The sequence below is a fragment of the Nymphalis io genome, chromosome 18 (genome assembly GCF_905147045.1).
Source record: "Nymphalis io chromosome 18, ilAglIoxx1.1, whole genome shotgun sequence".
NCBI classification, from domain to species: Eukaryota; Metazoa; Arthropoda; class Insecta; order Lepidoptera; family Nymphalidae; genus Nymphalis; species Nymphalis io.
The window spans coordinates 1,091,301-1,104,882 of NC_065905.1; the positions used below are offsets into that span (position 1 = coordinate 1,091,301).

Here is a 13,582-nt window from a genome sequence, read left to right on the forward strand (position 1 = left end):
CACCAAGGACAAACATTTGTGTGCATGAACATGTCTGTTTGTCCTAAGTGTGGATGTAATTATCTATATAAGTATGCATTTACAAAAGAAAAGTAATATATGTAGTATAACAATTGTCTGGTTTTGATAGTACGAGCTCTGCTTAGTTTGGGATCAAATAACTGTGTGTGAATAATGTTCCAGGATATATTATTATTAATGTAATTGATTTTAAAGATATATAGATGTAATAAATAATTAAACTGTTTCATTATTAAAATATATATTTATAACAATTTTAAATGTCCAGTAACTTTGTCAATAATGTCTTTTGGTGCAGGACCCACACCAAGTACAGTTAAAGAGTTTGGTGCAATTTGAGTTCTGCCTGCATCTCTTATTAATGATGTCACTAGACCCAATTTCTTTGCGTTATCGGCTATTTGCTTTATTTCATCTACTGAGTCCGTTTTAAGAGCTATTTTTGCTTGACCAGTCAATTGCCATAGTTTTAAACCATCTGGATCAATTTTCAATGCTTTTTCATAAGCTCCAACAGCTGCATGACCGCACTGTGCTGCTATTTTCCCTTTACCCATGTTTAAATCTGTTCTTACAACTAATACTAGCTTGTATTCAGATTTTGATGCAAACTGAAAATTGTAATATATAATCAATATTTGGTAGTAAATTAAATTTTGAAAATGGAGTTTCAGAAAATGTTTAATATAATCTTTTTGCAAAAATGCAAAATATTAGCAATACAAAAGTAATTCTAGTAAAACATATGATACATAGCTTTTTACCAAAATTACGAATCTCACAGCATGGAAGATAAAGATCAGTCACATTAATTTGTGATAATAACGATATCAGTTTCTTTTATTTATGTTTTTTCGCAGTTGCAGTTTCATCAATTAAAATCTTATATTTATTGGCTAAATATAAGATTTTAATTGATGAAACTGCAATCACCAAAATCTTTATGTACTTTATTTTAAAGAAATATAAATTATCTTCCAAAACTTGTAATATATAAATTAATGTTTATTACCTTTTTTATAACATGGCTGGTTTCAGAAGACATTCCTAGGTATTTTTTTAATGCAAATAGCGATAAACCGATGCAGATGCCACAACCTAGACCGGTCATGAAACTTACATTAAACTCCATTTTTCTTGGATTCGAAATGATTATAAATATAATTACTGCAAAATGTTAATTATTTCACTTTTTTTTTTAACTAAGTTATAATAATAAATATGAATCAAAATAGTTTTACAACCTCAAAAATATACCTATGGTCAACCGTTTAAATGACTGACACTACACTTGCACTGAAGTATAAAATATGAAGCTGCCGCATAGACAGAGTAACAAATAGACGCAATGACAATTTCCTTCTCACTTACACAAGAAAGAGAACGAAAATTACGTTATAAATGGCTTAGACAGAGATAGAATTATCAAATCTTTTGTCCCTTATCGCGTAACCAGTTATGGTGTTTGTTTCGCTACTTAAGTACTTAACTTTCGCTACTTAAGTAGCGAAACAAACTTGACAGTTGATGCGTTCATTGTGTTTTTTGTTCAATTTTCGCTTACTTTTATGTTAGAAAACGATTCTAATCCAGTGAAAAGGCCGAGAAACAATCCTTATATCATATCAAAGGTTATACAATGGTGCAGTGTCGTATTATTTCATGTTAAAGTGATAGCAAGAAGTAAATTGTCGGCGTGTGTTTTTACGCGTAAGTACGACGATTTTGTCCCTAAATATAATTTCTCAGTGATATTTATTTATGCCATAGCATGACGGAACCTTATATTGTATTAAAATCCTGAAGATAATAGGATTTTCCAGTTTTTATCATTCATTACCTATAATTATTTATCATATAAGTGCTGCCAGCGTCAGCTAAAAAACATAACCCGATTTTTGATAAAAAATATCGACTCGTTGACAATGTAAACAAATAAATATGGAGTCCCATAATAACCTAAAGTGCTTCGTTATGTGAAAATATGTTATTTTAATTTATTCGTTCTCCTTTTTATAATATCTTAACGACAACATTATTTAACATTCTACATGAATTTATAATATTATTATATTCCGAGTCAAAGAGGTTAACATAGAAATCTATGTGGCAACCATTCTTTAGTAATAATTTAATTGAGTGTTTTATATTTCATCTTCTGAGGAGAATGCTAATTCAGTTCCATATAAAGATGCTGAAGTACTATTGATAATGGAAACAAAAACAAACAATGCAACAGTTTTGGGTGTAGTTGGAAAAAAAAAAAATTTAATTCAAAAAAGTATAATAAATGTTAAAATGTAAAATTCAATAAACTTATTTTGTTTTAATGAAATTCTGAAAATCATTTATCTCTCAAAACAGGGAATGCAGTTACTATGGCAACATTATACGCACACATTAACAAACTATCTCTGTCAAAATCGCGGTTTCGCGGCCCCTTGGTCTATTTGTTTCTCTGTCTACGAGCTGACGTAATAAAATTGACAAAGACATAACACAATGAAAAAATTAAACTTGTTATCTCATCGATGCCCAAATAAGATTAATCTAAAAAAAATAGTATTATTTTAAATATTTATATATAAACATAATTAGCGTTAGTATAACATAAAATATTGTTTAAGAATTCTAAACAATTATTTTGATAATCCTACGTTGAATCTCGCTTACATAACATAAATGTAGGAAGTTTATTTCTTTTTGAATATATACGTATATTTAAATTGTTAAATATTATATGTTTACCAATGACTTAAATAATTAATATTAAAAACTACATATTATCTTTAAAAAAAGTTTTTAAAAAAGCTGCTTAACAACTGCGGTAGCAACGGTTGCTATTTGTACGATATTGAACGAACACTTTTTAATAAAAGTTTTCATTTATTTATTTATTACGAACGACAATTTTAAAATTTATAATGAAAAAATCTTTAAAGGATTTAGCCCCTATAGTAATCCCACATGGCCCACCCGTGGAGTCGACGGCAGAATATTACAAGTCTTTGATGGAAACATCTCGAATGGTGAAGTAAGAATGTTTCAGCTTATGAAAGTGCCTTTTTTCAACGGTTATTTTAGAGTTGTGTCGATTAGCTAAATATGTAGTATATTAAACCTTAGTTATTTTATTAAGTACGAATAATATTAATTATTGAGCCAATATTTTTAATTATTCGTCAACAAAGCTTAATTAAGGTGATATGTAACTTTATTTTTTGAGTACAATATTTCCGACAGAAAATATCCAAAATGGGACGTAGCTCGACCTACTCCACAAGTCTTGATGGAACAAGCGCGGAGGGACCTCATGGAGGCGGATGAGAAACTCGCGCTTAAACGGAATGAGGAACAAGCTAACAGAACCACAATGGATGCCAAATGGCAAGATCTTCGCGAAAAAGAGATGCTGTTGAAAGATTCTTTTATCAGCTTCAACAAGGTTTCATGATAACTTAGAGCTACATTATTTTTTTTACAATAAATAACGATTTTCATTATATATTTTGTTTGTATTTATCTCAAAACTTTTTAAACAGTTTATACGAGAAAATCAAGAGAAACGCGATCGAGCTGAGCGTAAAATGGCAGCTGATAACGAAGTGTTAGAACGTAAGGCCAAGGAGACAGAAGCCATGAGACAGCGAGTTGCGGAGATGGAAGAAGTTAAACATCTCATGGAAAAACAAGTTCATGATTACACGATTTACGAGGTACCGATAAACGAGTCTCTTGGAAGATATTGATTTTTAAAAACTCCTAAATTGGTACAATCGTCTGCAACTTAACTTACTAATTGAGCATATTCGTAACAATAAGTACAATAATAATTTATAATGTTGTATTTTTCAGGAATACCTAATGTCGGTAGTGCATAACTATCCCGAATTTAAGCAACCTTTGGATGTTCTCAACCGATATGAAGCTTTAGGTAATAATAAGAACTTAGTTAACAATAATTTTTTTTTTTAATAATTAAATATTTACAAAAACAAACACACAAGTCTTTTAGCATTCGGTCAGTTCATCAGGTGAATGTTTTATTTTATTCGTATATAATAAAATAACGTAGAATTTATTTAACAAATTTACTTTTGTTTGTACTTTGATAATTTATTTAGCTGCAGCTAAAAGCACACTGGCAGAACGTCAAGAACGTGATCTGGAAATGCTGGAGACAGCACGTCAAGAAATTGCAGCCCTAACTGAAGAGAAGAAGCTTTTCATAATGGGGCTCAACAATACCCTCGCTGATCTTAGGGTGAATCATGGCTCATATATTTCATAACCGCAATATACTTACCCGCAATATTACTATACTTACTGCAGGGATATTTTTCACCCTGGTCCTATTTGACACCGAACACCTAGAAATATCTTTGAGTACAGTTGCCCACTAAGCTATCGATCGATCTTCTAATAATTAATCCTTACAAAAAATGAATCGGGCATCGTGATCAATACTGATTGTTGATACGTAATTTTTTGTGACTACTGAGAAGATTTTTGGGGTATAATAATTGTCAAATGTATCCGTATAAAGTGTTTTTCTTACAGTGGGTGCATTTAACGTTCCTCGATATCGTCCGTTAGTTTCGCGATTGTATCTGCCGATGGTAAACGTATTCAACTTAAGAAAGACGTTCTATCTTTAATGATTTTATAATCATGAAATTTTCTGCAATCTTCCTTCCTTTAACTTGCAGCATGTATTTTACCCGACATCACGCCCATGTATCAGATCGTAGCAACAGATTATTTGTTTTCAGTGGCGTTACGACAACGTCCGTAACCGTGTGATAAAATGGGAGTTGGCTCTCAATCGTCTAAAGGAAACTGCCGCAAATAAGCAAGTTGAACTTTGTCACGTCCGGTCCGCGATATGGAGCCTCTACGTGAAGATTTGCAAACAGAAGGGATTGGCGGTGGACGTGAAGAGTGACGACTTCGAACAGCAGCTGGTGGTGATCATGCGAGCGTTGCTGGAGTTGAAACGTATCTACAGGCTCGCGCTGCGACGCTCAAAGGAAAAGTTAGTTGTAGTTATATTATTTTACATAATGCTAAGTGTCGTTTCGGCAATGTTTAACATCATTGCTGCACCTTCGTGGGTCACTCACGCTGTGATAATGTCCTGATCGATTTCAGCTACGGTGGACAATCTCAAGAGATATCAGCCAACTGCGAAAGACAGATTATAGTGCACAAGTATCTATATGCGCGAACACAGATGCAATCTCTATTCCCTAACTCTCAAAATCCGATGGGACGGCCATCCGACACGACCGGAAAGAGTTCAGGCGCAGGACCAACGGCTTTACGTGCTTTCTGCTCTCTGGCACGGAATGTTATCTAGTCAATAATAATAACTTTTTTCAATAAATATAATATCTAACCCAAAAATATTTAATTCAATTCGGAATGGTAGACTCTTGTAAGTGCGTGTTCGAACGCATTTATATAAACAAATTGTTAATTTCTTTATGTATATAGGCTGATAATACGTTGAACCAATATTCGTCTATATTATCGCTAGGATTTACGACTTTAAATTAAAAATAATTTATTATCGTATGTATTATAATCTGTCTATAAGAATAACTTTTTACTATCGAACGGCCAGGCAAACGCGACTAAAGCGCCATATGTACACAGTGGAAATTCCCCGCCTACGTACGAAGCGCTTTGAGTCTACATTCATCATTCGCACTGCGAAACTTTGGAATGCTTTGCCCGAGTTCGTATTTCCCGATTAGTACAATGTTGGTGTCTTCAAATCCAGAGTAAACAGGTTTCTTATAGGCAAGCGTGCTACATCTTAGACCGTGTCGATGCTTAACATCAGGCAAGTCAACGGTCAAACGCTGGCCTATTAATAGTAAAAAAAAACAAAACTATTTCATGCCGGTCTGTGTCCGTATAATTTATATTTCAAACTGGCGGTATTTTTACAGTATTCATTTAGTACTTTGTAAGAGCATTCTTGTGGTATAATTATTTTGATTTTAATGTTTTTTTTTTCTTTAAATTACCTGGATTATCTCTTTTCAGATATGCAGAATCAACTGAGACATCAGAAAAATAAGGGAAAACACTTTTAATCGTTTTCCTTAAATACTATGTGTTATATATTTGAAATAAACCTTTGAAAATAAAGTACTTTTAATTTTTTTAGTGTAATTGTTATAATAATAAGACAGATAAAAATAAACGTGAACATTAATACAGGCACGTCTATAACAGTAACAGTAACAGCCTGTTAATGTCCCACTGCTGAGCTAAGGCCTCCTATCCCTTTTGAGGAGTAGGTTTGGGGTTTATTCCACCACGCTGCCCCAATGCGGGTTGGTAGAATACACATGTGGCAAAATTTCATTGAAATTAGACACATGCAGGTTTCCTCACAATGTTTTCCTTCACCGTCAAGCACGAGATGAATCATAAACACAAATTAAGCACATGAAAATTCAGTGGTGCTTGCCCGGGTTTGAACCCACGATCATCGGTTAAGATTCACGCGTACTAACCACTAGGCCATCTCGACGTCTATAAGATTAAATTAAATAACATTGATTATAAATAAGATTATTATTTTACACTATAATTTAACAGAATATAGTATATTATAATGAAAATCTACGTCAGTTAGGACATCTGTCAGGATGCCTCTGCCCAGCTGTGGCAATTGAAAGAAACTTACTAATATTCTTATTAAATTTTCATAAGTAAATGTAGGTCCTATTTGCTAAATACTGATGTCGTTTAAATTCAATGTATCATTAGCGACCAAGTATTAACTTTCTTTAATTAACTTCTAATAAGCAAAGTTTTGGTCGAGAAAGAGTTAATAGGTTCGGTTTAGAATTACGATAATTAAAGGGTTATTTACACACGACGTATTTTATTGTTTATGTCTTACAACATTTTAATATATACATTTTTATAATAGTCTCACAGCTGGGAAATTTTTCTAAAGAAAGATTGGAGCATATTGCATTTTTGCGTCCTACTTATTGGTTTCGACGCATGACAAAAAATATCTTTTTATATATTTCAAATAAAAGTCGCTATAATATCATACCAAGCCATAGTAAAAATATAGGAATAAATTAACGTAGCTGAATCCGCTGATATTTTTTTAAACATATGAATTGTCATAAAATGATGTAAAAAAGGTATTCTATAAAATTTTCATTCTATAGATGTAGATCATGTTCTGTTCCATACTTTATCAGTGCCATATATATAGGTGTCTAAACCAGAAAAAATATTTAAGGGATAAAATATGTAATTAAATCAAAATGATTATATAGTGTCCAAATAATAATTGTTAAGTATGCTATTCTACGGGTTCCTTTACAATGGTTGGTAAGTAAAATCAATAAGCGATATATATATGTTTCAATACAACAACAAAATGTCATAAAATCCTCACCTTACTACAAATAACTCGAAAACCAGTTAACGTTACTTTAATATCTTATACAATGAAAAAAATAATACTAAAATCTAACGAGTCGACTTCCCTTAACTCTAAAAGAGTTCAAAATTATACACATTTTATGGAAATAACCCTGAAAACTGTCGGATGTTGGGATTGGTTCGATAAACCGCGTAAAGAATATGAGATATTCATAAATAATATCTACTTGAGCATTGTTTTATTTGTTCTTATTAATTTGTTACTCTCGCTAATCGTGAATTTGTATGTAGAATGGATTGACATAATGTCCAGTTTAGACAAAATGGCGGACGGGTTACCGTTAATAACATCTGTGCTTATCGTTTCTTATTTCGCTATAAACAAAGATGCCATGTATGATTTGGTTGGGTTTATGAATAATAATTTTAAATGGCATTCAGCTCGAGGGCTAACGAACATGACAATGGTAAAAAGTTATAAGACGGCGAAAAAATTTGCCTTCTTCTATACAGCTTGCACTCTGTTCAGTGTTACCATGTATGTTTTCATGCCTTTGGTTCTTCATCGTAAGTTCGATTATTAATATAATATTATTTAGAAAATATTATTCTCCCTGAAATATTTATAACTATTAATTATCTAATCGACTTATCTATTAATTTAATAATAATATTCTTAATTTATCTTTATAAGATGCAATTGTCTAATATGTATTAAAAATAAAATCAAAGTAAAACTTTATATAACAAATAAAATCGAAAATAAATAGATTTTATGTACCTGATCGTAAAGATATATAGAGACAGGCTTTTATGAATTTATGGAGTATTTGTCATAAATATTAAAATAGAATTGTATTGAGCCATATTCATATGTATAAATATTTAAAGAGCCTATTTTCTTTTAGTATGGACAAAGCAAACTTTACAACCTTGGATATATACCGAAGTCACTCAAACATCTCTGATCGTTCTGATTTTCTTGCGCCAATGTCTGGCACAGGCTTTTGTGGCGCTTGCTTTGGGGCAACTTGGTGAGATTTATTCTATTTAAAGATTTGTAAAAAATATCTTAAGCGAAATTTTTTTATATATTAAAAACTCGTTAAGCGTATGAGGTGATTACTTGGTTGAAATTAATCAGTGGTAATTTTATTTCGAGTAACATTACGAAAGTATATTTTTTATGAATATATACATATTTATAATGTTTTTAATGTTAGACAGGCGGACAAGCAACTGGGACATCTGATGGTAAGTGTTCACCTCCGTCCGTAGACATATAAGAAATAATAACCATTCCTTACATCGCCAATGCGCCACCAACATTGGGGACTGAGATGTATCTGTAGATGAACCTGTAGTTACACTGGCTCACTCACCCTTCAAACTGGAACGCAACAATACTAAGTATTGCAGAATGTCTGATGAGTGGGTGGGACCCAACCCACCCAGACGGGCCGGCACAAAGACCTACCACCAGGTAAATTGTGTATTTAAATTACAATTAATTTACTAATAATTAATCAAATAAAATGTTTGTAGGTGTTTTTTTCGCTTGCCACGCTATCTTGCTGTGTGGTCAGTTAGACTTGTTATGCTGTTGTCTTCGTAACGTGCGTTACACTGCCATCCTTGAAGGAGGGGTCCAATATAGCGCATTATCGAGTCAGTACAGCACTATAGAAGATGACGAAAAACATAACTACCTGTACAACACGAGTGAAATGATCGATTCGAAATATCATTACGATAAAAAATTGGTAAGTGAATTTATTTGGTAAAATTAGGTTATAACCTTGACAGGTTTGAACAGGCTTTAGACTTCAAGACTCTTGCGTTTTGCCTTAATTGTTAATATCAACGAAATCTTTGTTCAGAACAAAATATTTCACGTAAAGTACGAGATAAATTTGTATTTTTAACTAATAAAGTATACCAACCCTGATTTAAACAATAATCGTAAGTCTGAATTTAATCTTTGTAATATATAATTAAATTTATTTCTCAGAGAGCTAATTTCATTGGAATGAAAACTGAATTCGGTAAGTTTTGTTATAAATTTTAAGCAAAAATTAACTCATGGCATTAAAGAACCGAATTGAAAATGGCGACTATACTTAACAGATCGTTTTTACCAGAAGTCGAGTATTTAGAGATAGCTTTTACAATAGATATGAGTGTAATGATAAAAAATGTTACGCATTTTACAAACCTACTTGTGCATTAATATAACGGCTGTCAGACATCGACCAGGAGACCAAAAGAGACGAACGCGTTGTTACAAAATATTCATTTTCAAAAAACAACAAAACTCTATATTGAAAGGAATTTGTAAGAATAAATTCGTGAGGACTGCTCATAATTGTCGCATGCAGTACCGAAAGGTGTGAGTAAAGACGGGAATAATGAGCAAATGAGACATGGCTAATTTTAAATTCTTTCTTTAGTGCCATTATTCATTAAAAAAAATAAAGGAAGTAACTGTATTTAATTATTCTCTATATCTTACAACTTTCTGAATTTGAATTATTAAACCGATATAAATATAAGTTATAATCTCTGAAATTAGGCACAATACATTTTTACACATCATATTGTTATATTTCAATAAAAAAAATCGTTAGTTCAAATTTATATTTTGACATTTTATGTTTGCTAAAAAACACTTATCATATTATAGACATATACAGTTCTGAATATGACGACGCAACCAACGATGCGCTCAAAGAGTGCGCGCGCATCTGTCAAGTAATCAACGAATACAAGGACCGTTTTGAAAAGTTCGTCTCACCGTTACTTGTGCTACGGGTTGTACAGGTCACGCTGTACTTGTGCACCTTACTGTATGCCGCTACTTTAGTTAGTTTAGTTAACATTAAATAAACATAGATGCACATATATCTAGATATATTTCAAATCATTAAGAAGTATTAATTGTCTATGGTTTCATGGTGGATTGTTAATTAAACGGCAAAGAACATAAAATGACAATACTTACTACCTAACCTTACCTAATAGTAATGGCCGACAGATTTATCTTTCTCCAATATATGAAGATTCCTTATATACATTTCCAAAATAACTCTGTGACGATCCCGGAGACTTTTATGACTAATTTAAATAAACGGTCGAAAACATGGCTGATGTTCTCAAGCCATACCCCAATAGATCATTAAATTATAAAGCAATCCGCATTTCCAATCGGCTGACATTTATAGGACTTATTTATAAATATATAAGTTATTTTTAAAGTAGCTTGAAAGTATAAAATGTTTTACAAATTAAGTTTTACTTATTACAGAAATTCGACATGATCACCGTCGAGTATTTGGGAGCGGTCGCCCTGGACATTTATATATATTGCTATTTCGGTAACCAAATTATTTTACAGGTGAATATGTCGAAAATCATTCCTTTAAATGCCAATTAATTAGAACTTGAAAAAGCTTTCTTTTAAAATTATGCCACAAGATAATCTGTATTAAGATCGGTTAAGTAATTATTTACAACAATAAAACAACAGACAAAGGGTTCTAGTATGTTGATTGTTTAACAATTTCCCGCGCAGGCCGACCGTGTTACGACAGCTGCGTACCAGAGCGCCTGGCCGACCATGGGAATGAAAACCCGTCGTCTCTTACTCAACATATTGCTGTCCAACCTAAACCCCGTGATTGTGCGAGCTGGTAGATTTCTACCAATGAATCTTCATACATTCGTCGTGGTTTGTATTTTACCTTGTACTTACACTAAACGCGAATGACTCCAATCTTGATTATGAAACGAGTGTCATGTAACCAGGAGATCATAAATAGTAAGAAGGGTGAGAATAGCGAAAAACGAAAAAATAAAACAGAAAACAAAGTATATCAATGTATCACGAACGAACGCCGTAGTTAGGGCCCCCTACCAAATTATGATACAGGGCCCACCAAGGGCAAGCTGCGCTCCTGATTATTGTCCATTTTTATTGAAGATAAGCATTTATATATGAATTGCTAGTTAATAGCTTTGATATAATACGTATTACTAACAGGTAAATACTGACCTTAAGGGGTAAGTAGTATATAAAGAGGGTGAAAGTTTCTATGAATATCCTTTACTATTGTTTGCTACGTAAGTTGGTATTTAGCAATTCTGAATTATGAGTGAGGCCGCGGGCGAAGCCTTAATTTCGAATAAATATTGAACGTGTAAAATTTTATTAATCATATTAATTCAATAAAAGCAGGTCGAATATATATTTTTTTCTTTGTTTACAGATAATAAAGACTTCATTCTCGTATTACACGCTGTTAGTAAATGTAAACGAGAAGTAAGAATCATTGTGAACGACACGAATCTTGTCACGTACTAATTTCATTTGCACTAACTGATGTAATAAATAAAACTTCAAAATATTCAGAAAGTATTTTATTTACGAAATTAATATACAATTCTCTTGTTCATACATCAATAAATCATTGATTTAAGTCGGCCGTCGGCCATGTACGGGGCTCAGTCTGATTCATAGCGAAAATAAATAGTGATTCAATGCATCGCTTCCCGCGCTCGACTTGTTTTAATTAATGTTATGTCAGGACTTCTGATACACGGACCAATTATTTTCAATTACACGACAAACCCTAAGTTTTTATAAAAACATTTTCATCGTTATTACAATTCCATTTTATTTCAATTAATAAAACACATTCTACATTTAATTTTTTTTTTTAATTTTCATATCATTAAGATCATTGCACGATACAAAAGTAAAATTACAGATTAAAAATAATGTCAGTTAAAAACGGTCCGTGTGGAAGCGGTCTTATTTAAAAAAGTTATACACGACGCGGGATCGCCGAGACACGAAGTACGCACAAAGCACGCTACACCATGATCTAATTAAGCGTCCAACCACTAGGGGACGGTTGAAAATTCCAAAAATTTAATCGTCCCGGAAGACCTAGGCTGTTCACAAATAATTACGCTTACTACTTAATTATAAACGGCTATCCGATATACTCAAAGTCATTAATTAATATCGCTGCGCGGTTTCGATGCAACAATCCGGTTTTAGTTGCCGTCGCGAGTGATCCGTTTCGTATTGGCAGTGAAACGGTTGCTGAATAATTTATGTTACATCGAAATCGCGTAACGCCTTACACATATTATGGATATTGAGTACGACACAAGCGTAAGAGCAGACATACGAACGAACATACAATAATACATACTAGCATTCACACCTTACGCGCCTCCTACTTGGACTCCCCAGAGCCATGATTTTTTTTTTTTGAATTATTTATACTTACAATACTTGCAACTTGTACAAAGGAAGCTTTGGACTTCGATTTTCAATTACGTATTTTTTTTTTGAATGTGACTTATTTTATGCTTGTGATAATTAGATTGTTTTTTTTTTTAATTCGTAGATTAAGGCAAAGATATTGGTAGCCGATAAGCCCACGTCTACGCTGAACACAATTGTCCAGCAATTGTTAAAGCGAGTGAAAATAAACATTACCTATTCGACGTGAATGTGTTTAAAAAACAAATTGCAAATAAATAAATGAGTTTGTGTTTTGGAAGAATCGACAATATGAAAGCGATACATTTGTTTAGGGAGGACTTATTGTAATGGGTTTAAAGAGTTTTTAAAAGGAAATGGCGATGATATTGAATAAATCAATTAAAAGATAATTAGCGTGGGAATCCATGCAAGTCGTCGACTTCGATGCGATGGCGGCGGTCTGGGGTTTAACTGTGGGATGGACAGACACGTTAAAAACGATTCTTATTAAAAAAAATCGTTCGATTTTTAAATTTCCCGAAAAAAAGAATATACATGTTACAAAGGCAGCATGGAATTTATTCGACGATTTGAAATTTAAAAATAGAACGCAACTTTTTTTTAATTGTATAAAATATAACGACATCACATCTCTAGACACTAACTAAACATGTTGCATACATAAGAAATGTCTATATGTGACGGTCACGCCAACAAACGGCTTGACAAAATAAATAGATTATTAGTATTAAATTAATAATATTTAATTTATATTTTTATGTATTATTCAGTTTATGCAAGAAATAGATAATTATGAAAAATGTCGTTAAAAATAGACATTCAGGTGCATTTCTTCTATAA

General features: G+C 32.4%; 4 protein-coding genes across 5 annotated transcripts in view; 2 read left to right on the plus strand and 2 right to left on the minus strand.

Annotated features, from left to right (window-relative positions):
• Positions 1-245: 245 nt before the first annotated feature.
• Positions 246-1,310, minus strand: LOC126775603 (peptidyl-tRNA hydrolase 2, mitochondrial-like). 2 transcript variants are annotated; one of them, XM_050497651.1, is made up of 3 exons: positions 1,266-1,310; positions 1,034-1,188; positions 246-632 (listed from the first exon to the last, which is right to left on the minus strand). In XM_050497651.1, the coding sequence occupies exons 2-3, from the start codon at positions 1,151-1,153 to the stop codon at positions 267-269; spliced, it is 486 nt and encodes a 161-aa protein (XP_050353608.1). In that variant the 5' UTR covers positions 1,154-1,188; positions 1,266-1,310; the 3' UTR covers positions 246-266. The 2 variants fall into 2 exon arrangements, with proteins under 2 accessions (XP_050353608.1, XP_050353607.1); XM_050497650.1 differs by lacking the exon at positions 1,266-1,310 and having other exon boundaries at positions 1,034-1,259.
• A 1,572-nt stretch (positions 1,311-2,882) lies between these two features.
• On the plus strand, positions 2,883-6,179 carry LOC126775561 (coiled-coil domain-containing protein 42 homolog). The gene is made up of 7 exons (XM_050497594.1): positions 2,883-3,055; positions 3,265-3,466; positions 3,564-3,737; positions 3,877-3,955; positions 4,146-4,285; positions 4,794-5,056; positions 6,076-6,179. The coding sequence occupies exons 1-7, from the start codon at positions 2,946-2,948 to the stop codon at positions 6,107-6,109; spliced, it is 1,002 nt and encodes a 333-aa protein (XP_050353551.1). The 5' UTR covers positions 2,883-2,945; the 3' UTR covers positions 6,110-6,179.
• A 1,392-nt stretch (positions 6,180-7,571) lies between these two features.
• On the plus strand, positions 7,572-11,768 carry LOC126775589 (putative odorant receptor 85e). The gene is made up of 8 exons (XM_050497629.1): positions 7,572-8,013; positions 8,355-8,480; positions 8,992-9,209; positions 9,458-9,491; positions 10,130-10,308; positions 10,751-10,840; positions 11,018-11,173; positions 11,712-11,768. The coding sequence occupies exons 1-8, from the start codon at positions 7,587-7,589 to the stop codon at positions 11,766-11,768; spliced, it is 1,287 nt and encodes a 428-aa protein (XP_050353586.1). The 5' UTR covers positions 7,572-7,586.
• A 79-nt stretch (positions 11,769-11,847) lies between these two features.
• The window catches only part of LOC126775562 (serine/threonine-protein phosphatase alpha-2 isoform), a 31,989-nt gene continuing 30,254 nt past the window's right edge, over positions 11,848-13,582 (minus strand). Inside the window, exon 8 of the mRNA XM_050497596.1 lies at positions 11,848-13,192. Coding sequence (XP_050353553.1) covers positions 13,189-13,192 — 4 coding nt within the window. The 3' untranslated portion in view covers positions 11,848-13,188. The remainder of the gene's footprint in view (positions 13,193-13,582) is intronic.